The 24,929-nt window shown below is 40.9% G+C and overlaps 1 protein-coding gene across 6 annotated transcripts in view; it reads left to right on the top strand.

Annotated features, from left to right (window-relative positions):
* Window positions 1–20,774, top strand: part of ZNF652 (zinc finger protein 652) — a 71,987-nt gene extending 51,213 nt beyond the window's left edge. For 3 of the 6 annotated variants that reach the window (XM_063655971.1, XM_054460012.2, XM_063655970.1), the window contains exons 3-6: window positions 53–200; window positions 848–963; window positions 1,433–1,577; window positions 14,026–20,774. In XM_063655971.1, the coding sequence (XP_063512041.1) occupies window positions 53–200; window positions 848–963; window positions 1,433–1,577; window positions 14,026–14,537 (921 nt within the window). In that variant the 3' untranslated portion in view covers window positions 14,538–20,774. The remainder of the gene's footprint in view (window positions 1–52; window positions 201–847; window positions 964–1,432; window positions 1,578–14,025) is intronic. The other 3 variants (XM_054460015.2, XM_054460017.2, XM_054460016.2) reach the window with 2 other exon arrangements.
* Window positions 20,775–24,929: the final 4,155 nt, after the last annotated feature.

Below are 24,929 nucleotides of genomic sequence, written 5' to 3' on the forward strand. Positions count from 1 at the left end.
GTATGGCATGCTGTAAGCCCCTATAAATATTATTTCTATTTATCCTGCTCAGTGTGTTTCCTGTAACAAATCGTTCAAGAAACTCTGGTCCCTTCATGAACATATCAAGATCGTCCATGGATATGCAGAAAAGAAATTTTCCTGTGAAATTTGTGAGAAGAAATTCTATACCATGGCTCATGTGCGGAAACACATGGTTGGTAAGTTTTTCTGCTTTTCTCTTATACCTATAATTTTCCCTTGTTCTTCTGTGTGCTTTATGCCCTGGATTGGGCAGGATATGAGGAATTGCCCTAATCAGTTTTGACGTGTTGAAACTGAATGCAATATGTCTTCAGTAAGTATCACCAAATTGGACGGTACACACTCAGCTTTCTTTTCAACATTATTTTCTCTTCAGACATTACTATTAGAGCCTCACAAAGGCCAGGTGTGGTGGCTCACGCCTGTAATCCCAGCACTTTGGGAGGCTGAGGTAGGCAAATCACTTTAAGTCAGGAGTTCGAAACCAGCCTGGCAAACGTGGCGAAACCCTGTCTCTACTAAAAATACAAAAATTAGCTGGGCGTGGTGGTGCATGCCTGTAATCCCAGCTACTTTGGGAGGCTGAGGCAGGATAATCACTTGAACCCAGGGGGCAGAGGTTGCAGTGAGCCAAGATTGTGCCACTGCACTCCGGCCTGTGCGACAGAGCAAGACTCCATCTCAAAAAAAAAAAAAAAAAAAAAAAGCCTCACAAATCAGTGTAGAAAATTAGGATGGCATAATTGCTTTACAGTAGGATACCTTTTTAGTTTGAGCTTTTTGGTGGATTTTGTTTTGACACTAAGTACATTCTGTGTTGCAGCACACACAAAAGACATGCCATTTACATGCGAAACCTGTGGAAAATCATTCAAACGCAGTATGTCACTCAAGGTGCACTCCTTGCAGCATTCTGGAGAGAAGCCCTTCAGATGCGAGGTAAGGAATGTGCTACCTACAGGCCCAGGCCTAGGGGCTAGTGTTTGCGTAGATGGCGGACCAGTGAGAGAGAGGTGTGCTGGAGCAGGAGGCACAAGGCTGCCTTCCACAGAACTTTCAGACATGTGTTCTGAGCTCTGTGTGTGCTATCACTGCAAGGTAGAAAAATGTCACTTTTAACACACTGTTAACTCTCTTAGATTGGGTTAACTTGGAAATAACACATAATACTTATTTTTCTTTCCTGAGTGATTCTGAGAAGTCGAGTATACTTCAGTGATAATTTTGTGAGGAAATTTCCCTTTTATTAGTAACTCACCTGCAGAAATACAGCAAAGCCAAATAGCTGACACAAGCAGGTTCTATTTTGAGTATGAAAAATAAGCCTAGTATCAGACGCTGTGTTAGGGTGGGCTTAGGTAAAGCTACTATGCTTGGCATTCAAAAATCTCCACTGTGTCCAATGCAGAACTGTGACGAAAGGTTTCAGTACAAGTACCAGCTACGCTCCCACATGAGCATTCATATTGGGCACAAACAGTTCATGTGCCAGTGGTGTGGCAAGGATTTCAACATGAAGCAGTACTTCGACGAACACATGAAAACACACACTGGTAAGAATTTCTTGGGAAAGGTACAGATAATGTCTCAAGCACTTGTTGATGATCATCTGTGGGTCTATTTTTTAAAAAAATCAAAACCACAAATTTGCGTTCAAAGCAAAAATCCCACTTTAAATAAACCTAATATGTAAAAATATAGATTAGTGATACTGAAAAATTTAACTTTAATAACTATGGTTGTTTAAAAAAGAATTATTTGTGAGTGCCTTTTAACTTTGAGCTCTTTTAAGACAATGGGGTTTTTACATAGGGTTCAGGAACTCCTGAAATTGTATGAAACTTCTTTTGTGTATGTGCATGTTATTTTCCTAAGGAAAGGGTTCTGGACCTTAGAAGGATGGAGGACACTGACTGCTTTAATAGAATACCCCTCTCTCTCTGTTTTTTGTTTTGTTTCGTTTTAAGACAAGGTCTCGTTTCCATTACCCAGGCTGGAGGGCAGTGGCGCGATCTCAGCTCATCGCAGCCTCTGCCTCCCAGGCTCAAGCCATCCTCCCACCTTAGCCTACCAAGTAGCTGAAACCACAGGTGCGCGCCACCACGCCTGGCTAATTTTTGTAATTTTTGTAGAGACAGGGTTTCACCATGTTGCCCAGGCTAGTCTCGATCTCCTGGGCTCAAGCGATCTGCCTGCCTCAGTCTCCCAAAGTGCTGGGATTACAGGTGTGAGCCACCAAGCCCAGCCCCTCTCATTGTTATTTAAGTTTGATTTGATATGATTTACCAAAATTCACTACTTTTCAGGAACACATCCGTTCCAAGAGGTTAATTAATATTTTAACCACTTTGTGGTTTTAGGAGCATATGTTCCATAGCATGGATTTGAGTCTTACAAGCATTTGATTATCCTGCTTCCAGGGAACTGGCTAAAATAATAGCTCCCCTGTAAACACTATCATTGTATCACAGTCTAAACTTGATGTTCTGGGATTAGCCATCTTTGCATAAATTGAACAGGATGAAACATTTTTCAGGTTTCTAAATAAAATGTAATCACAGGATTCCAGGTTCCATTAGTCTACAGAGTAGTGGAGCTAGAAAGAACAACAGAGGGCCGGGCACAGTGGCTTACGCTTGTAATCCCAGCACTTTGGGAGGCCAAGGCGGGCGGGTCTCAAGGTCAGGAGATCGAGACCATCCTGGCTAACATGGTGAAACCCTGTCTCTACTAAAAATACAAAAAATTAGCCGGGCATGGTGGCGGGCGCCTGTGGTCCCAGCTACTCAGGAGGCTGAGGCAGGAGAATGGCGTGAACCTGGGAGGCGGAGCTTGCAGTGAGCCAAGATCGCTTACCCAAGCTCCAGCTTGGGTGACAGAGCAAGACTCCATCTCAAAAAAAAAAAAAAAAAAAAAGAACAACAGAGATTGTCTTGCTTAGCCTGCTGTTCTTTTTGCTTAACTAGTGGTGAGGAAATTCTGCCCATGGCTGGATCTCTTTAGTTCCCAGTTCTCTGTTGAAGCCCAGAGAAAAATGCCTACCTAGTGGGCTTCTTTCTCATTCAGAACAGAGCACCCTCAGATTTTAAGGATTTTTAGTCTACATGAAGAGTCATGAGAGCAGTTTTATTAGTTAAATTAGACCTGAAAAGAAAATGATAACTTTGAAGATATAGCCAAGTGGATAGCAGGATACATCAGAATAGTTAACAGATTCTCCTTATAATTTGGTGGCTCTTGGATAGGCTCTTAGTTCTAATGTCATTTTTAGGGTTCAGGTTTTTTTGTGTGTGATATGGCAAGAAAACATGGAACTAAACAGAGCATAAGTTTTGTGAGGTTTTTTGGTTTTCTTTCTTTTTTTTTTTTTCCGAGGTGGAGTCTCGCTCCATCACCCAGACTGAGTGCAGTGGCACCATGTTGGCTCACTGCAGCCTCCACCTCCCAGGGTTCAAGTGATTCTCCTGCCCCAGCCTCCCTAGTAGTTGAGATTACGCGAGTTCACCACCATGCCCAGCTAATTTTTTTTTTTTTTTTTTTTTTTTTTTTTTTAGTAGACACAGGGTTTCACCATATTGATGAGGTCGGTCTAGAACTCCTGACCTCAAATGATCCACCTGCCTCAGCCTCCCAAAGTACTGGGATTACAGGCGTGAGCCACCACCCCTGGCCAGAACATAAGTTTTTTGTGAAGGCGGAAGTTATGTCATATTCACACACACTGCTTGGCACATAGATGCTTGGTAACTGTCACAGAATTGAAAGGAACCTCTAGCACTTAAGTCTCTGCCTCTGCATCCTCCTTATCTTCCCTGCCTGTCTCCCTGTGTGTTTTTCTCCCCATTCCTTCCTCCCTCTTTCTCTTGTATTTCTTTGTTTCTTCTTGTCATTTTTTTTTTAGACCCTTAAATGTTCATAATGTGAAACAAGTGTTTCTTTCATAATTATTTTAGTTATTATATAAATTTATGTTGAGTATTCATCTTTGACCAAATAGGCAAACTGAATACTTCTTGTTTCTTCTAAAGGAATACAACTACCTAAATTCCCATCCCCACCAAAACTTTTTTTTTTTTTTTTTTTTGAGACGGAGTATTGCTTTGTCACCCAGGCTGGAGTGCAGCGGTGTGACCTCCACTCATTGCAACCTCCACCTCCCAGGTTCAAGCAATTTTCCTGCCTCAACCTCCCGAGTAGTTGGGACTACAGGTGTGCACCACCGTGCCTGGCTAATTTTTGTATATTTAGTAGAGACGGGGTTTCACCATGTTGGCCAGGCTGGTCTTGAACTCCTGACTTCAGGTGATCCACCTACCTCGGCTTCCCAAAGTGCTAGGATTACAGGCGTGAGCCACCATGCCCAGTCCCCCAAATTTTTATCTTTCTCATTAAAAGCGTAATTCATATACACCTGGACATGGTGGCTCATGCCTATAATCCCAGCACTTTGGGAGGCCAAGGCAGGTGGAAATCTTGAGCCCAGAGGTTCGAGACCAGCCTGGGCAACATGGCAAAACCCCATCTCTGCAAAAATACAAAAGTTAGGCAGGGGTGGTGACATGTGCTTGTGGTCCCAGCTACTCAGGAGCCTGAGGCAGGGAAGATTGTTTGAACCCAGGAGATCGAGGCTGCAGTGAGCTGTGATTGTGTCACTGCAGCCTGGGCAACAGACCAAGACCTGGTCTCAAAAAACAAACAAACCAAAAAAAGAATAACACATACTTATTAAAATATATGGGAAACTATGAAAATTGCAAACAAAGTAAAATCATACCACCAAGAGATCACCACTCTTTAACATTTTGGCACATACACATTAAAAAAAATTCTTTAGTTTCTTAACACACATATAGACCGATACTTTGCATAAGTGTTTATGTGTTCATGTATATAGTAAAAACAAATGTTGGGTCTTTATACTCTGTTGTAACCTGCTTTTTATTTTACTGTATTATGTCATCAGCAATATAATTTTAATGGCTATATAATATTTCTTCTTATAAATTTGCTATAATATTAGCTATAATTTATTACACACATGTATGTCAGGCATTATCTTAAGTGCTTTTTCTCATTTAATTAATGTACACTTTGCAACAATCCTATGAAGTGAAGGATTTTTGTTGTTGTTGTTAGTTTGTTTTGAGATGGAGTCTCGCTCCTATCGCCCAGGCTGGAGTGCAGCGGTGCGATCTCGGCTCACTGCAACCTCCGCCTCCCATGTTCAAGCGATTCTTCTGCTTCAGCCTCCTGAGTAGCTGGGATTACAGGCTCATGCCGCCACGCCCAGCCTATTTTTGTGTGTGTGTGTGTTTTAGTAGAGATGGGGATTTCACTGTGTTGGCCAGGCTGGTCTCGAACTCCTGACCTCATGATCTGCCCGCCTTGGCCTTCCAAAGTACTGGGATTACAAGCTTGAGCCACTGCACCTGGCCTTTTTTTTTTTTTTTTTTTTGAGACAGAGTCTCACTCTGTTGCCCAGGCCAGAGTGCAATGGCCCGATCTCGGTTCACTGCAACCTCCACCTCCCAGGTTCAAGTGATTCTCCTGCCTCAGCCTCTCAAGTAGCCGGGATTACAGGCACGTGCCACCACGCCTAGCTAATTTTTTTTATTTTTAGTAGAAACGGGGTTTCACTGTGTTGGCCAGGCTCTCAAACTCCTGACCTCAGGTGATCCGCCCGCCTCAGCCTCCCAAACTGCTGGGATTACAGACATGAGCCCCCCTGGCTGAGCCCAACCAGTGAAGGATGTTTTCTCCATTTATTTAGCCAGTTCCCTGCTGGACATTTATGTTATTTCTGTTTCCAATTTTTCTACTGTTATAAATAGCCACAGGCCAGGCACAGTGGCTCACACCTGTAATCTCAGCACTTTGGGAGGCCAAGGTGGGTGGATCACTTGAGGTCAGGAGTTCGAGACCAGCCTGGCCAACATAGCAAAACCTGTCTCTACTAAAAATACAAACAATTAGCCGAGTATGGTGGCGCATGCCTGTAATCCCAGCTACTCAAGAGGCTGAGGCAGGAGAATCGCTTGAGCCCAGGACAGGGAGGTTGCAGTGAGCTGAGATCGCGCCACTGCATTCCAGCCTGGGGGACAGAGCAAAACTCCGTCTCAAAAAAAATAAATAGCTACAATATTGTTTATCATAGTGTTATCACAGCCATAATTATTTACTTAGGATAAATTTTTGGAAGTAGGATTATTATAGCAAAGAGATATATACATTTTTAAGACTTAGTGTTGTATTACAAAATGCCCTCCACATGTACTCCCGCCAGCTGTATGAAAATACTCATTTGCAACCAGGTGCAGTGACTCAGTCTGTAATCCCAGCACTTTGGGAGGCTGAGATGGGAGGATCACGTGAGCTTAGGAATTCAAGACCAACCTAGGCAATATAGTGAGACCCCATCTCTAGTAAAAACAAAAAAAATTGAAAAAGCCCAGAGGGAAAAATACTCATTTGCCCAGCCCTTTATAATTGTAAATAAAATCCTTGCTGATTTGATAGGTGAGAAATGATTTCTTATATTAATTTGCATTTAATTACTAAGAGTGAACATTTTTATTTGCTTGTAGTTATCAATGTATTTTCTTTTCTGACTTGCTTGTGCCTTTTCTGTGTTCATCTTTCCATTACAGTGTTTGACTTTTTAAATTTCATTAATGTTGAAATACTTTCCCCTGGTTTGTCATCTGCCTTCTAATATTATTCAGTGTCCAAACTGGAAAAGCAGGTAGATGGTGAAGTTGGACAAACCTGGCTCTGCCAGTCACTAGCAGAATTGTGTAACCTCTCTAGGCCTCTGTTTTCTTGATATTAAATAAGAATGACAGTAATACCTAAAGGGTGCAGGAGAAATGTTGGTTTTAGAGAAGGATTAGCTTTAGAGAAGGAAGGGGATGCGGATAGGTCTCTAAGGCTGAATGAAACTACATTTAGAGACAGCAGTGTGTTTTGGTGGGGATTAAGGACATTGTATGAACTGACAGTATTGGACTGTTTCTTTGCAGTTAAAGAGAAATGAGGCAGACCTTATCTAGGAAGGGTGACCAGCTGTCAGTCAGGGTTTACTAGGATGATGTGGACATAGGGTGAGTTCAAAATAGAATACCTACTGATTCTCCTTATACCAGGCACATTGCTATGTGCCTAGAGATACAAGGATGAATTAAGACCTGGTTTCTGCTCTTAAGGAGCTTATAGTCTGGTGACTGGTAATGATGATGTTGATGATGATGATAATAGCAGGTAAAATGCATTGAGTACTATGTGCCAGATACTGTTGTAAGCACTTTACCAGATACTGTTGTAAGCACTTTACTTGTGTTTTGTATCATAATAATGTATTAAGGAGATTATTATCTTTATTTTATTTATTTATTTATTTTGAAACGGAGTCCCGCTGTGTCAGCCAGGCTGGAGTGCAGTGGTGTGATCTCAGCTCACTGCAACCTCCGCCTCCCAGGTTCAAGCGATTCTCCATCTCAAAAAATAACAAGATAAAATAAAATAAAATTTATGGTAATGGCAACGGATGAGATTAAAGTGATAGACAAAGTAGAACTTGGTGAATTGACTGGATATCAGTACTATCAAATTAGTCTTCAATCACCAAGTTTGAATGAACTTTTAAAAATTTATTTGTTTGAATGAACTTGGTGATTGATTGGATATCAGTAGTATCAAAGGGTAGCATAGAAGGGAAGAATCAAGGGTTATTCCCAGATGTGGGGTATAAAACTATTTGTCAAGATAGAGAATAGTAGAGGGAAGAGCAGGTTTGCTAGATAGGATAATGAATTTAATTTTGTACTTGTTTAGAGATATCTCTGGGGCGTTCAAGTAAGCTGTTTGAAAAATAGGTTTAAAGTTCAAGAAAGATTTCGGTTAGATGTATATATGTAGGGGTGTGTGTTTGTGTGTATATATGTACATGTGTGTGTATGTGTGTGTATATAGTGTATGTGTGTGTATATATGTATGTGTGTGTATATGTGTATGTGTGTGTGTGTGTGTGTGTGTATATATATATATATATTTTTTTTTTTTCTGCCCAAGGATAGTCACCCTAAGCAGACTGGAATGCTTGTGTTTATTGGACAGATCACATACAAAAGACAACTAGCCAAATTTTTGCTCTTTTCTATCTTCTCTGTAGGTTCTCTGTCTTCATTTATACTGTTCTTTCTTCAGACTCATTACATTGCTGTACAATTAGGTTAGCTTTATCTACATGTAACAGCTAGGTGATATAGTTAGATGTATTAATATACATGCTTTTCCAGTTACCTTAATAACTTAACTGTTACTATTATCTTCTTGCCACCCATTTACCAGCTCTTCCTTAAAGTGGGACATTGTACAGGTAGTTGATTTTAAATGCTACATTTGTATTTATCCTTGTTTCAACCTCATTGTAATCTTAACCTTGAGGTTTCAGAGAAACCTTAATATCAACCATTAAACACATTTAGGAGATGCGGCCTAATGAATAATGAGATTTAGAGGCAGATGGGATTGTGGGTTAATGTCAAGTGAAGGTCTGGAACAACAAATGTGGACATTAAGAAGTGGGTAAAAGATTACTAAGCAGTAAAAAAGACCAATTTTAATTTGAATCCAGGCATTTGTAGTAGGCTAGTTCTAGTAGTTTTTGGTCTTTCTGTGGCAAATCACTTATAGTATAGAAGACTACAAATGAGGGCCAGGCGCGGTGTCTCACACCTGTAATCCCAGCACTTTGGGAGGCTGAGGTGGGCGAATCACGAGGTCAGGAGATTGAGACCATCCTGGCTAATACAGTGAAACCCTGCCTCTACTAAAAATACAAAAAAAAGAAAAAAACAAAAATTAGCCAGGCATGGTGGCGGGCGCCTATAGTCCCAGCTACTCGGGAGGCTGAGGCAGGAGAATGACATGAACTGGAGAGGCGGAGCTTGCAGTGAGCTGAGATCGCGCCACTGCACTCCGGCCTGGGTGACAGAGCGAGACTCTGTCTCAGGAAAAAACAAAAAAAAAGAAGACTGTAAATGAGAGATTGATTAGAGAGATCCAGGAAGGAGATTTGAGCACATAAAAAACCTAAACATCCATACATTCAGTAACTGCTCAGGGAATCCATTCTGTCTGTGAGTAGTGTCTAGTGTGCCTAAGAAGTGATTAGTAAATAATGTGGAGAGGATTTGCTCATACTAGACTAAAATTCAAAGATTAGGGCCTTTGGCTATGTTTCCATGTGGCTGCTGGGTGTGAAGAATACTAACTCTGAAGTTACAGAGCAGGGGAGCTTAGAGGTTAATCAAACACGTGCTTTTAAAGTATTTTATTGTACAAGTAAATCATATTTAATTTATAAAAACAAACTACATGGCCAGGTGCAGTGGCTCACACCTGTAATCCCAGCATTTTGGGAGGCTAAGGTGGATGGATCAGTTGAAGTCAGGAGTGTGAGACCAGCCTGGCCAATGTGGGGAAACCTGTCTCTACTAAAAATACAAAAACTAGCCAGGTATGGTGGTGCATGCCTGCAGTCCCAGCTACTTGGGAGGCTGAGGCAGGAGAATTGCTCAAACCTGGGAGGCGGAGGTTGCAGTGAGCCGAGATCATACCACTGCACTCCAGCCTGGGTGACAGAATGAGACGCTGTCTCAAAAAAAAGAAAAAAAAAAGCATAAAGAATAAAACATCACCCATGAGCCTATTACCTAGAGATAATCACTGGTAACATTTGTTGTATTTTTTTCTTTTAATAAAGTTGGGGTCTCACTATGTTGGCCAGGCTGGTCTTGAACTCCTGGCTCAAGCAATCTGCCCTGCCTCAGCCTCCCAAAGTGCTGGGATTATAGGTGTGAGCCACTGTGGCTGGCCTGTTATATTTCTTTCCATGTATATATATTTTTAAAAGGTAGATAATACCATGCGTGCTTTTTTTTTTTTTTTTTTTTTTGAGTTGGAGTCTTGCTCTGTCACCCAGGCTGGAGTGCAATGGCACGATCTCGGCTCACTGCAACCCCTGCCTCCTGGGTTCAAGCGATTCTCCTGCCTCAGCCTCCCCAGCAGCTGGAACTACAGGTGCATGCCACCACACCCGGCTAATTTTTGTATTTTTAGTAGAGATGGAGTTTCACCATGTTGGCCAAGCCTGTCTCAAACTCCTGACCTCAAATGATCCACCTGCCTCAGCCTCCTAAAGTGCTGGGATTACAGGCATGAGCCACCACACCCGTCCTCATGCATGCATTTTCATAACTTGCTTTTATTTAATAGATCATAGATAAACTTAATAGATTATACATTTTCATGTTAATTACATTTCTGGGCTGGGCGCAGTGGCTCACGCCTGTAATCCCAACACTTTGGGAGGCCAAGAGGGGCAGATCACAAAGTCAGGAGATCAAAACCATCCTGGCTAACACGGTGAAACCCTGTCTCTGCTAAAAATACAAAAAATTAGCCGGGCGTGGTGGTACGTGCCTGTAGTCCCAGCTACTTGGGAGGCTGAGGTGGGAGAATCGCTTGAACCCAGGAGGCAGAGGTTGCAGTGAGCCGAGATTGCACCACTGCACTCCAGCCTGGGTGACAGGGTGAGTCTCCACCTCAAAAAAAAAAAAAATTACATTTCTATACTTTATAACATTGTTGTTGTTGTTCTGACACAGCATCTCTCTCTGTGGCTCAGGCTTGAGTGCGGTGGTGCAATCTTAGCTCACTGCAACCTCTGCCTCCCAGGCTCAAGTGATTCTCCCACCTAAGCCTCTTCAGTAGCTGGGACTGCAGGTGCACATCACCATGCCTGGCTAATTGTTTGTATTTTTTTGTAAAAACAGGGTCTTACCATGTTGCCCAGGCTGGTCTCAAAGTCCTGGGTGTAAGCAATCCTCCTGCTTCGGCCTCCCGAAGTGCTGGGATTCCAGGTGTGAGCCACCTTACCTAGCCTGTAACGTTGTTTTCAATGGTATTTTCCATCAAACAAATATACTACAATTGATTTGCTTAATTCCATTTAACACAGAAGTTGAAGGGCTTTTGTTTGTTTTTTACTATATAGACAGGGTGCCACTGTGTTGCCCAGGCTGGTCTCAAACTCCTGGCCTCAAGTGATCCTCCTGCCTTGGCCTCCCAAAGTGCTGGGATTACAGGCCTGAAACACCACATCCTGCCAGAAGTTGAAGTTTTTAAGACAGTTAGAGGAAATCGATTAAAAAGAAGGAAAACAATCTGGGCTCAGAATTCATCCAGAAAGATGAATATGAGTCACAGTAAGGAGCCTAGCTGTGGCAGTGATTGAAGAATGAAAAGTGTAAAGAGGGCCAGGCGTGGTGGCTCACACCTGTAATCCCAGCACTTTGGGAGGCCGAGGTGGGCAGATCACCTGAGGTTAGGAGTTTGAGACTAGCATGGCCAACATGGTGAAACCCCATCTCTACTAAAAATACAAAAATTAGCTGGGTGTGGTGGCACATGCCTGTAATCCCAGCTACTCTGGAGGCTGAGGCAGGAGAATCACTTGAGCCCAGGAGGCAGAGGCTGCAGTGAGCTGAGATCGTGCCACTCATTACACTTCAGCCTGGGCAACAGAGCAGGACTCCGACTCAAAAAAAAAAGCATAAAGTCAAGGGAAATACGATAGTCTTCAAATAATACTGATAGTTATGGAGAAAATTGACTCTTCACTGTCTCAGGAAAGTGAGGAAAATTCTGGCTTCCATGGAAGAGGCCATAGGGGATGTCAGTTTTCTACTATAATGAAAAGCTGGAGACAAGAAATTTGGACTATGATATGGGTAAAGAGGTGTTTTCTCCTAGGTATAAGAAGGGGTCCCGGGGGGTGGGGAAAAAGGAGTCCCAAAGTAGATGAGAAAGTAAGAAAATACATCCCTTCATGTGTGCAGAAATGCACATTGAGTGATTTGTGAAATACTGTGGTTTATATGTCAAAAACATAAACTCTAGAACCAGGCTGCAGATTTTAAATCCTAACTCTCCATTAGCATATAAACTTAAGCAAGTTTATTAATTCCATTATGAGTAAAATAAGGGGTAATAATATACCTGCCTCATACAGTCACTGTGAGGATCACCAAGGTTAATAGATGTAAAGCAGTTAGCAGTGTCTGGTACACAGTAAGACCCAATACACATGAGTAGAATAAACACACTCGTTGGGAGAAGAGGGAGCAGCAAGGGAAGTGACAGCAATGCTCTTATAGCAGGAGTTAATGTGAAGAGACAAACTATAGATATGGAGGACTGATGCAGGAATTGATCAGTACAAGCGTATGGTTCACCGAAGTGCATATACAGAAGTACTCCCCGCCTCACCTCAGCATCCCATGTAAAATCATTGATGGACATATAGAATCATAAAGGATTTTATTTTCTATAGCCTGGGTAGAGAAGCAGGCAGACACAGCATGGAACTAAGCAATAAATTCAAAAGAAATTTAGGGAAGCTTAAAAATTAAGCCCTCAGAACCCAAACCTAATTTCCTTTCTAAATGCCCTAAGAACTATGGGATTCTGTCTCGTTTTTTGACTCGCTGGCCCACTCGTCCTCAGCTAGGAGCAATAGCCCCCAACACCCTCCCTACACCCACAGACATTTGGAAATGGCATAGGGGCATTTTTTTATTGTCGAAATCTCTTCTGGGTATTCAGTAGGCTGGCACCAGGAATGCTGAATGCCAGCTAGTCCCACATAATGAGGAATTGTCTGCAGAAATGCCAGTAGCACTCATTGAGAAACACTGTGGTGTGAAATTCATGTTTTGTAGGTTTGTCAAGCCAGTATTTTCTTAAGTTCAGTGCCAAAAAGCAAGCTGTATGCTAAGGATTGTGTATGAATAGACAGGAAGAGACTTCTTTGTCCCACAGGACATTTTCAGAAAATTCTTACTTTTGTTTGGAGTATCAGAAATTGCTTACAGGGCAGGGCCTTAGCTCATACCTGTAATCTCAGCACTTTGGGAGTCTTGAGGCGGGAGGATCACTTGAGCCCATGGGTTCGAGACCAGCCTGGGCAAAATTCAGAGGCCCTGCCTCTACAGAAAAAAAAAAAAAAAAAGATAGCCAGGCGTGGTAGCTGGCACCTGTAGTAGTCCCAGCTATTTGGGAGGCTGAGCTGGGAGGATTGCTTGAGCCCAGGAGGTTGAAACTGCAGTGAGCTGTGATCACACCACTGCACCCCAGCCTGGGTGACAGCAAGATCCTGTTTAAAAAAGAAATTGCAGCCAGGCGCAGTGGCTCACACCTGTAATCCCAGCACTTTGAGAGGCCGAGGTGGGTAGATCACCTGAGGTCAGGAGTTCGAGACCAGCCTGGCCAACATGGCGAAACCCCGTTTCTACTAAAAATACAAAAATTAGCCAGGCGTGCTGGTGCACACCTGTAGTCTCAGCTACTCGGGAGGCTGAGGCAAGAGAATCATTTGATCCTGGGAGGTGGAGGTTGCAGTGAGCCGAGATCGCACCATCGCACTGTAGCCTGCGTGACAAGAGCAAAACTCTGTCTCAAAAAACTAAAAAAGAAAAAAGAAATTTCTTACAGATTAACTTGCCTAAATTTAAAGGCAAAGAGTCATCTAGGATATTTCCTTGAGCACAGAAAGCCATTTGAACTGTTCTTTGTGTAGGATGTAGAGGATCACTAATGTAGATGCCTTCTCCATCTTTATCTTCTTCTTTTAGCTAAGCCCAGATGGTAGGGTGTATGTAAGTTTTAGTTGTGTCTACTCTGATCTGTTAAGTCCAAATTTGAGAGGATTTTTAAATGACTCTAGAATACAGTCTCATAGGCCAGGCGCAGTGGCTCACACCTGTAATCCCAGCACTTTGGGAGGCCAAGATGGGAGGATCACTTGAGGCCAGGAGTTCGAGACCAGCCTGATCAACATAGTGAGACCCCATTTCTATTTAAAAAAAAAAAAAAAAAAAAGCATGAGCACACAATTGCCACCTAGTATGTTAATCATTTTTATGTCTGTGTTCATCTCAGGAGAGAAACCCTTTATCTGTGAAATCTGTGGCAAAAGCTTCACCAGCCGCCCCAACATGAAGAGACACCGCAGAACTCACACAGGCGAGAAGCCCTATCCATGTGATGTGTGTGGCCAGCGGTTCCGCTTCTCGAACATGCTTAAGGCCCACAAGGAGAAGTGCTTTCGGGTGACCAGCCCCGTGAATGTGCCACCTGCTGTCCAGATCCCACTTACAACTTCCCCAGCCACCCCAGTTCCTTCTGTGGTGAACACACCCACAACCCCAACCCCTCCAATCAATATGAATCCTGTAAGCACTCTTCCCCCTCGGCCCATCCCCCACCCCTTTTCACACCTGCACATCCACCCACACCCTCACCACCCACACCACCTTCCCATCCCTCCAGTCCCTCACCTCCCCCCACCTCCAGCTCTCTTTAAGAGTGAGCCTTTAAATCATAGAGGCCAGAGTGAGGACAACTTTCTGCGGCACCTGGCAGAGAAGAACAGTTCAGCACAGCATCATTAACATCCGTCTCCTTAGTGTGTTCTCCAGGAGACACGTCCCCATGTGTGAGCGTGCACAGAGGGAGTCGGTGAGCATTTCCTTAGTTCTCAGACTCTCCTCCGCCTCTACCAAGAGCTTCGCCAGTGTCACTGAATCAACAGATCCAAGGGAATGAACAAGAAGACTACCTTGAGCTCACAGAGGGACTGTCATCTAAACCAGGGGAACCACTGAACTAAAGCCCAATTTGCTTGCATTTTCTGATGACTTTTATAAGTTTCAAATACTCAGACTTGTGGAATTTTATAATTTCATATCAGCTGATGAGGTATGCTTGCTTTTATATCCCGGACTTCTCCTCAAAGAGGGGATAGGCCTGGTTTCCTTTGTACTAATCGGGAAGGCTGTGAGATTAATCCAGAGCATTAATTGTATCACTGTGTATGGTAAGGAATTCTTTTCAGCTTTTGGTGCCAGCTACAGAGTTGAGCTGGCCATGTTTCACAGTATATCAAGCATTATAGAGAAAGACAGAAATTTTCTTCTTTGTGTAGCTCTCCTAACGCACTCTTTATTTTACTACAGAAATTATTTTAGAGTTTTTGTATAGACTTCTTTGGTAGTCTGTTTCTAAAATGAAATGTATTTCAATAAGCAGTGTAATTTTTTCAGTGTAGCTGAACCTATGTTGTAAAATAGAAAAAAATTTTTATAATCATCAAAATGTGATTCTTAAAAGATGCATATAACTTCTATAATTCAAAGCTATTCTTACATCCGTACAACTCAAAAGGTGCTTCAGAGACTAGATGTATCTGAGAGGGTCTCCAGACCAGGTTACTGCAAAAATGAGGTTTTGCTTTCAGGATTTGGCATAAATACTTGGTAGTTTTGACATCTCTGCTTAACACTCAGAGAGGCTCCCTAATGTGCTCCTGTCCTCCATGTTCTGCTTGGCTTTGTTAGTGCATTACATGAAATGATTTGCAGGGGATGGGGCCTTTTCCAGGGAAGTCACCTAAAGCTTGCATATTTTGAAAATTTGAATAAGGCTGTTTGCTGACAGGAGGAGGAAGTAGTGGAGATCATTTCATCTCAGTCACGTCTGTTTCTCACTTCCCTTAGGAATTGTGTTCATGTTTAGCTTTTATGGGATGACAAATTGAAATCTCTCATTTTGAGGTTGCTTTATTTTCCTAGAATTGTTGTAAGAAGCTAAAATAGTAAACTTAAAATCACAAACATGATGTTGCTGATAGTGGCTGAGAAATTCAGATGAGAAGACAAATTGGTTATGAATTTTGAAATATCTATTACATGTAAAATGTGGATACAACCTTGAGCTATTTTAACACAGTTTAAATATAGTGAGGGAAAACTCCTAAGTTTTACTGCCCTGTCCTCTGCAAATTATGTAATACCAGCATTCTTAGGTGATAAAGAGAGCAGCACCTCTAGTACCTTTAGGCAGATTACTTTTTCAAGTTTGGGGAACTTCAAAAGAACATAATCAACCAGGAGCTTATTATAGGAAAGGCTGAACAGAAGGGCTAGTATATTGATTACACTTAACTGATCATATTTATCCAGACTCAGTATAGCTTAAAATTTTGTATTTCTTTATCTCAGAGAACTGAGTTCCCAGGCTAAATCACTTACCTCCCACCCCCTCTCCAATTTTTTTTTTTAAGAGACAAGGTCTTGCTATGTTGCCCAGGCTAGAGTGCAGTGGCTCTTCACAGGTGCAGTTATAGCACACTACAGCCTCCAACTCTTGGGCTCAAGCAACCCTGCCTCAGCTAACCAAGTAGCTGGGACTACAGGCGCATGCTACCATGCCCAGTCCATTTTTTAATCTTGAAGTTTCTTCATTTTTCTTTCTTCGGGTTCTTAAAATCTTTGCCTGAATCAGAACGCTGGCTTTTATTTATTTATTTTATTTTTAATATTAAATGTGCAGATATGCTTTGAGCACTTTTCTAACTAATGAGCTCTGTGGTAGGAAAAAATGAACTCTTTCAATTGAGATTAAGTCCATATTTTTCAAACATCACGTTCTCTATTGGCTTTTTGGTTTAGTGTTTCTAAATTTTCTCCTTCTGATTTTGCCTGTCTTATAAATGAGCATAGGAAAATTTTGGAATGAGGCAGAAAAGTATCTCAAGACATACTTCCTGGTTTTGGATGTAAGTTTTAAAGAATGATATTTTTAATATTTGTACACATTCTTTGAGCACCCAGGTACCCAAGCCAATAAGGAAAGTTAATTCCTTGCATATGACTGTTATATCTTTAGTGGTTGTCCTCCCCCTCCCTCCAGTCTCCTTGGCATTCCATGACAAGTTCGTCAACCTACACTTTTATATAGACATACCATTATTTCATGGTCAAGCCTGTAGTATTAAAATGATTTTTTTTAAAGATGTAAACTGTGCTCAGTTAATTGGTTATATTTTGTTCTGTTTTTTTTTTTTTTTTTTTTTTTTTTTGAGGCAGAGTCTTGCTCTGTTGCCTGGGCTGGAGTGCAGTGGTGCAATCTTGGCTCACTGCAACCCCCGCCTCCCGGGTTCAAGTGATTTTCCTGCCTCAGCCTCCCATGTAGCTGGGATTACAGGCATGCGCCACCACTCCCGGCTAAGTTTTGTATTTTTGGTAGAGACGGGGTTTCACCATATTGGCCAGGCTGGTCTCAAACTCCTGACCTTGTGATCCGCCCACCTCAGCCTCCCAAAGTGCTGGGATTACAGGCGTGAGCCACCGCGCCCAACCGCCTTATTTTGTTCTGAATAAATTTACAGTATTGGGCAGCAATTCTGAATTCTAGACTTGAGACCACAGAATCAACCATTTCATGAGGTTGTACTATAATCATACACTGGAATATTCAGGTAGTCATCTTTGATTTTTCATTCAAGTAAATATAGCCATAAGAAAATATCTGCTATACAGGAAAACCAGTATTAAGCAAATACCACCATCCTTAACAGAAGCAAAAAATATATATATATATTATTTTTTAAAATTAGCATTGTCATACAGTACAATTCTTAGTGAAGTGTATTGTGGAACAATTTAGAAACTTCCTTTTTTTCCCCTAGATTAAGGATACTTTCCTTGACTTGAGATTTGTGGTCTTCAGGAAAACTGCTCAGAATATAATGACTCCTCATCAGTATCATATTGCATATGAATAATGAAATGCATTAAGAATATTCACAACATTAATGCTTCTGAATATAAGAACTGCAGGATTAAGCCTTAAACATATATGTGCAACACGTTTAACATGCTTAAGACTCAAACTCAGGGTTGAAAATTTGGTTGGGGTCCTCTTTGTAAGATAAAAGTTGCATTATGTGGTATGTTCTCTTCCATATATGCTACAGCACCCCATGAATTCTTCAAAACTTTTTACCTACTTGTTATCTGTTTATGAAAAAAAGAATTATGGAGAAGTTTGAGTTCTCAGCCCTTATCTGTACATGTCTGTTAAAGACAACAAAGGCTGCATTTAAGCATTATATAGACAACAAATTGAGGCTGTCTCTCATTACTTAGTTTTACTGTCTTCAAAGGCTTGTATCATTGCTAGGGTTAAAACTTATTTGAGGATGAGTTGGCATTGTATTTTTTTTATGTGTGGGTTGGTTTGTTTGTATTTGTTTCGTTTTTATTTTTCTATTTTCTCTCATAGATTTATCAGTAAAATATAAACTCTTCCTTAGCCTTAATAAAGGCTGCTGCTTTCTCAAATTGAGTCAGGTAGGCTCATTCTGAGTTAGATTTTTAAATTTGAATGAAGAAAAGACAACAATTTAAAGGCATGTGGCTTCATTTCCACATATATTTGTGACTGGATTCTTACTTTTAGCAAGAGGGGAGATCGCCACAAACAAAACTTTAGTTCAGAGAAGCCTGTGCAAATCAGTTACCTGTATTTTCATAGTCTACCATTTACATTAACTGTTCTAGATTAATGACTAAGCATGGACATTACCATAATTATACCATTTTTTTAAAACCACATTTGTTCAAAGTATCCTTTTCTAGTGGTTAGAACTTTCCCTATAATTTGATTGTCCCTTATATACTAACCGAAAGCAGAATGCTCTGATGAGATGTTTATAAACTATGAATTTTTTTAATTCTTGAAATTTTTTTCAGTTTTTATGTTTGTTGAATAGATATGTATGTTTAGTTTCATTATTATTTCACTGGAAGTTTTAAATTTTGAGAAGATGAAGCAGAGATAGAAATCCATTGCAGATATATGTATATTTACCCCATCTTGCAGATTTCGGTTAGTAAAACACAGAATGATAGGTTGGTTTTAATGTTTAAAAAAAAAAAAAAACTAAAAAACTAAAGTTAGAGAAACCTTTCTGTTTGAGCTACTGTATAGAAAAGACAACTTTTATTGCATTGCTGGTCCACATGATAAATATTTCAATGCTGTTCTAAACTGTATGAGAAGTACTTAATGAAAAAAGGGATACATTACATTTAAGAATTGTATCAGCTAATTACTGCTTTTAAAAATTCAACTCATTTGCAATTCTTCAGACTATAAAATTGAGCAAGTAAAGTTTGGGTTTTAATTTTCCTTTGCCTGAACCAAGATAGGAAATTTCTTAGGAGTTTTTATTTTTTTTATTTTTATTTTTTTAGGAATGAAAGGTCATAAGCCATTAGAAATAGTGGCATTATTATGCAATAACAACACCCTAGCTAACCTGCTTTTGTCATCGGTAGCATTTAGAATAAAGAATGATGACCTTCCAACCCTGGACACTACCTCGATAAAACAAACCAGAGATCCTCTCTACACTTTCTATGGAAGCCATAAAAGTTGCCATCAATATATCCACTTTCATAGTTCTATACTTTTATACTTTCTAGACTTTTTTATAGACTTTATGATCAGATCTTTTTGTCTTAGAGGATAGGTTTTGCAAGATTCAAAGGAAAATCAAACTCCTTCGTTGTTCCAGCTTTGAAGCTTTTGCTTCAGTAAATTTGTTTAAAGAACCAGATCACATACCATTTATCAAATTCTTTATTTAAGTCAGAATACTTTGCAGACATGCATATTTGGAAAACAAACTCTTTCTTGTTCACTAGATAGAATCTGTATTGTTGTAAGAAACTACTTATAAGGTGGCTTTCTTTCTGCTTTGTTACTCTATGTATTACTCAATAATATATGTATGGTCACAGGTTCCTGGAGTTGTTTTATTTCTTTATGACAGACACATGAGTATGCACCTCTCTCTAATCCTCTGATGTCACTGCAGCTTCAGTCTCTCTCACTCTGTTTTTGAGTGCCTTCAAAATGCCAGCATCCTGGAACATTCTTTTCCTGATCTAAATCCTACCTCTGACTATTTCATTATCCATGAATATTGGAATTCACCCATATTCCAGTGGGCTTAACTCTACAAACTAGCTAAAACCTTGGACAAGAATTTTGACCGTATTTCTGTTTTGTTCCTCCATGTCATTTTTAGGTTACATTTTTAACTTTTATTTATATCTTATTTCTTCACATATTACAACTCTCTGTTGAAAGATTTTATCCTTATTTGACTCTTCACTTTCTTTACTTTCACCAGAAATTTGACGTTCCTTTAAAATTAAAGGTCATTGAATGTCTTTTGAACACCTTTTTCTCAACTGAAGTCTTCCTGAATGCCTCCCCTTTCTGAAGAAAGGATCCTGAGTGCTGCTGTTGCTCTGCCCTGTTCCCATGTGCCCACTCTCTTCCGTACACATTTTGCAAGACTATACTCTTTATTTTAGTCAAATTAATTTAAAATTGCCCTCTGGGTTTCTGCTCTCTCATGGCCCTGTCCCTCAAAAACTTGTTTACTTTTTCTAGCTGTTTTCATCTAATTCGTTTAAAACGTATGGTGGATCCATAATATATGAAGGATGTAATGAAAAGGAGGTTGCAGTGTTTTATGTAATATGATCGAGCACCTCCGTGATGAAACATTTAGCAATTGGCTAGTCCTTCACAGCCAGAGTGGAAGTTTGTGCTGTGTACAGGTCTTTTTACTCCCTTCCAGTTCTCCTCCAAAACTGGAGAAAAAGAAAAAAAAGACCTCTTTCAAATGAGGAGATTTGATTGCATTTTTTTAGGTGAATGAAAACTTGGAGTTGAGCATTTGGGCCTTAGTCAGCATTTTTCCTTTCTGACTTAAAATCTCATGTCCTTTTCCTTAAAGTTAATAGTACTCAGGTTTTTAAGACTAATAACCACACAAGGTGGGTATCTAAGAAGGCAGCTGTTAATACATTCTCTATCTTTCCCGTCTGGCAACAGACACTATATTGTTGGTGAGATAGTGCAAAATTGTGAGAATTGGTTATGTTTGATGATGAATAAATTCAAGATTTTTGAAGGCTTCACTGCTATTTGGGATGGGAAGGTGAGTTTACAAAATGAAAAAGGTAGCTTTTTATGTTACAGAAATCAGTAACGGGTTTCTTGTGTTAATTACCTTTCACTTCATTAGCCGTGATGTTTCTTCCTCATTATTGATCTAGAAGTTTGCCTCTTGGATAGTAACTAGCAACTTAGTATCTACTTTAAAATTTGTGGCTTCTCTCTTCAGAGTCCCAGGCCATAAAACAACGGAGAGCTGTACTTGCTTGTCACTTGGAGGAACCACATCCTTGAGATAGCCTGCTGTCTTGTATGTCTTCAGTAGGAAACTTCTGACACACGCATCCAAGGGAGTTCCTGCCCCTGAGAAGTGTTCCCATACCTTTCCAGTCGCAGGGTACTTTCACACTACGTCAGCTTCTCTGGTGAGATCAGGGATGTTACATATTACTTGAAAATTATTTCATAGGAAGTGAGGATGGGGCAAGAAAGGAGATAGAAGCTGAATTTTGCTTAACTTCAGAAGGAGATCTGATACTTGCCTTGGCTAGTTCTGATCAACTAAAGAGCCTGTGTCTGTACTGGATGTGCCAAAGAATCAAGTTGTTTCTGGAATATCCAGCTCCTCTGAATGAACACAGCTTCCTCCCTACCTGTCTTTTACGGGTGAAAAGGGACCGTCTGATGAGCATGATAGACATCCTGTACAGGACTCAAGACTGTTTCATTGCATTTGAAAGTTGGTGGGAAGTATTTTATTCTGCTAGAACTCCTAACCCTCCTAGAAATATCTTTTCATGCTCTATTCAATTCATTAGGTTAAAAAGAAACAGTGTGACATAATTTTGGTGTTTACTTCTTAAGTTGTCTCCCCAAGGGCATATATGTAGCCTCTGAAAATGGGATGATTTCTTCTCAATCTTCTGTAAATTGGAATATGCATTTTATTCATTTCTTGACATGGGCTATGTGACTGTTTTCCATCAGCAGTTCTGGCTTTGTCCACAAGGGAGCAATAAAGTACTTAAGTTTATTCTCAACCTTCTAAAGAAAGATCCCACTTTTAAATCTCTTCTGGAATAGCCTCTTGGCTCAAAGCTTATTAATATATTTTGATTATTTAAGAAATTTTCCCTTATTACAAAGTCCAGTCGTTCATCCCTCATGATGCCAAGCAATGATTGATGTGTGGGTCTGGAGTCCTTGTGGGTCAGGCATCTTAATTAATTAGACTTTTTACATATTGATGATCCCCAGATTGAAAGCCAGGACCTTCCCATGGGGGCGCCTTTGTGTGCTGAAGGCAGAGCAGGCAGGCTTCTCCATTCCTATCTCCTCCGCAGGCCACCACCATCACATCTATGGGAGGAACAAGAGCACTGGGGGAACTCTGGAGTATGAGTAAGGAAATGCTTCTCACCTTCTCTGCTCCAAAGAGATATCTGTTACATCAGGGAACAAGTCCTCTAGGTCAGGCACTTCCTCCTGACCAGTGCAACGGGCACTCCAGGTTAGAAACTGTGTGTGCTCCCTCTCTGTCAGTTACTTGTCTAAGGGCTCCTATCCGTGATCATCAGCTCTCTGGCCTAGAGTTCTGTTTGTGCTTATTGCAGCAGCATCTTCACAACAAACAGGTCAGTAATCAACCTGGGAAGGGAAAAGACCGGACAGTAAATATTACCCCCTGTAGAGCCGGGAGGCATTTACACCTGGAATGGCCTTCTTAACTGATTTCTGCCTGGCCCCTCACCCCCAGCCAAGTCTGAACCTGAGCAATACCAGGCACAGAGAGGTGTCTACTTGTAACTCCAACACTTGACAAAAAACAAAACTGAAGCTGTGATTGGTTTAGGCAGCAAGTGGCCAGGTGCAACTTGTTTGTTTTTATTTTTGTTTTCCCCAACAGTACTGAGATCACTTGCACTTTTCCTCATTTCTTAAGAAAATCCAGTTTGCTTGCCATGACTTGTTTAGCATTAGGTTTACAAAGCTTGTTGTTGAATGTTGAATATTTGTCCAAAGGAGTTTGACAAAATAGAAGCTGCTTGGTCCCTGTTCTGCCTGCTAGGTCATAAGGATGAAGGCCATGTGGCTGGGGTACTTATGTCAAGTCCAGAATGGGGCAGTGTCCCTCTCCTACCTCTCTGCGGAGACGCAATTGAAGGTCAAGTAGACTCAGTGTAGGGCAGGCAGCTGTCATGCTGCAAAGAAGTTTAGAGGAGGCTTTGGGTTGGGGAGGTGACAGGTAGGTAGGACAGGATCTCTTAAGATGGGAAGGATACTGGGGAGAGGAGGGCTGCTTGTCCCCAGGGAACTGCAGTGAGGTGGAACTGAGCTCCGCTCCTGAATCTCCAAAGGAGCCCATGCTGCCCGGCTTCCCTGAGTCATTTTTTCCAGCATCCTGTCAGATCCCTCAATGTACTGATTTCCCCCTTGTGTTAACTATACCAATATTATTTTTTTAGCAATTGAAATGCACTTTTTTATTTCAACTCAATCATGATTTTAAGTATAAAAAATTTATAGATTGTTAAAACTACTTTTTTGTGTATTTTTAACCACTCAATGTAGCATTGTATATTTTATTCTTGTGAGACTCTGGTACAGGTGTGCCGCCTAATGATTTTTCTGAGATGCTGGGCCTTTGGATGTGTACGGTAACCAACTTAATGCTAATGTTCAAAGTAAAAAAAAAAAAAAAAAAAAAACAGCCATATCCCCTGTGTGTCTTTCTTCATTTCTTCCTTACCCTCAGGTGACAACATTTTGAGGTCCCCCTGGCTAACAAATTGCCCTTTTTGAGAAAAATGAACCATCCTGCCGTCCTCTTCTGCTGTTATTTGTTGTTTCTAGTGATGGTAATAGGCTGACCTACCTCAAACCCTGCCTGATCTCTTCATGAATAACATGTTTTCAAGGCTGTTAACCAAAGGCAGAGTGATTAGTTCTCTCTTTGCAGCGCTGTTTGGTTTCAGTAACACTAGTTTGCTCAGCCGAGCAATAATCTGAAAGTATCCTTGAGAACAGTGTTTGGAAAAAGGATCAGGATTGGGTTCTGAACCATTTTGAAGAAAAATCAACACAGATGGAAACAGCTTACAAAGTACAGTCAGTGAAAAGCAATAATTATAAAATATGGTACTTGGGATGAGGCATCTTTCCCTACCTCTGCCCTCTTCATTCAGTCATTCATTTATTCCACAAATGTTTATTAGATGCCTGATACGTGCCGGACATTGATCTGGCCACTGGAGATTCAGCAATGAGAAAGACAGGCTCTACTCTCACAGACCCTGCTTTCTAGTGGAGAAACCCTGACAATAAACAAATGATGATCTTATATAATGTCAGGTGGTGTGGGCCCTTGTACTGTGAAGCTTGCCCTCAGAGCTGTGACTGTAGTCAGCTGGAAGATCAACTAGCTTCTGTCATAATAAGCTTTCCCAGCCCATAAGCCACCTGATTTTGTTCCTTCTAAGGATTCCAGTGAGGGAGTTGGGTGTATAGGAAGGAAATCTTATTGTTCACGTTTCCCTTTGAAACCTCTTAGAATGGAATAAAACTGCCCAAATCATAGAATTACTGTTCTTTATCATCTTGTATCTTTAACTAGATGTAGATGTTAACACAGTTTCTTCATAGATACAGGGTAGGTAATCACTCCCACCTGAGTATGTACTAAATAAGTGCTTTCAAACTTTCACCATGACCCCATAGCAAGAAATATTTTTACCAGTACTTTGCTACTCAATACATATATACATGAGTTTATATAAGTGAATAAAAGGTTCAAGAAAAATATATGTGCTGCACTTTGATATTTTCTATTTTTCTTTTTTCTTTTTTTTTTTTTTTGAGATGGAGTCTTGCTCTGTTGCCCAAGCTGGAGGGCAGTGGTGTGATCTCAGCTCACTGCAACCTCTGCCTCCCGGGTTCAAGCGATTCTTCCGCCTCAGCCTCCCGAGTAGCTGGGACTATAGGTGCACGCCATCATGCCCAGCTAATTTTTGTATTTTTAGTAGAGA

This window comes from Pongo pygmaeus, chromosome 19, assembly GCF_028885625.2.
Source record: "Pongo pygmaeus isolate AG05252 chromosome 19, NHGRI_mPonPyg2-v2.0_pri, whole genome shotgun sequence".
Lineage (NCBI taxonomy): Eukaryota > Metazoa > Chordata > Mammalia > Primates > Hominidae > Pongo > Pongo pygmaeus.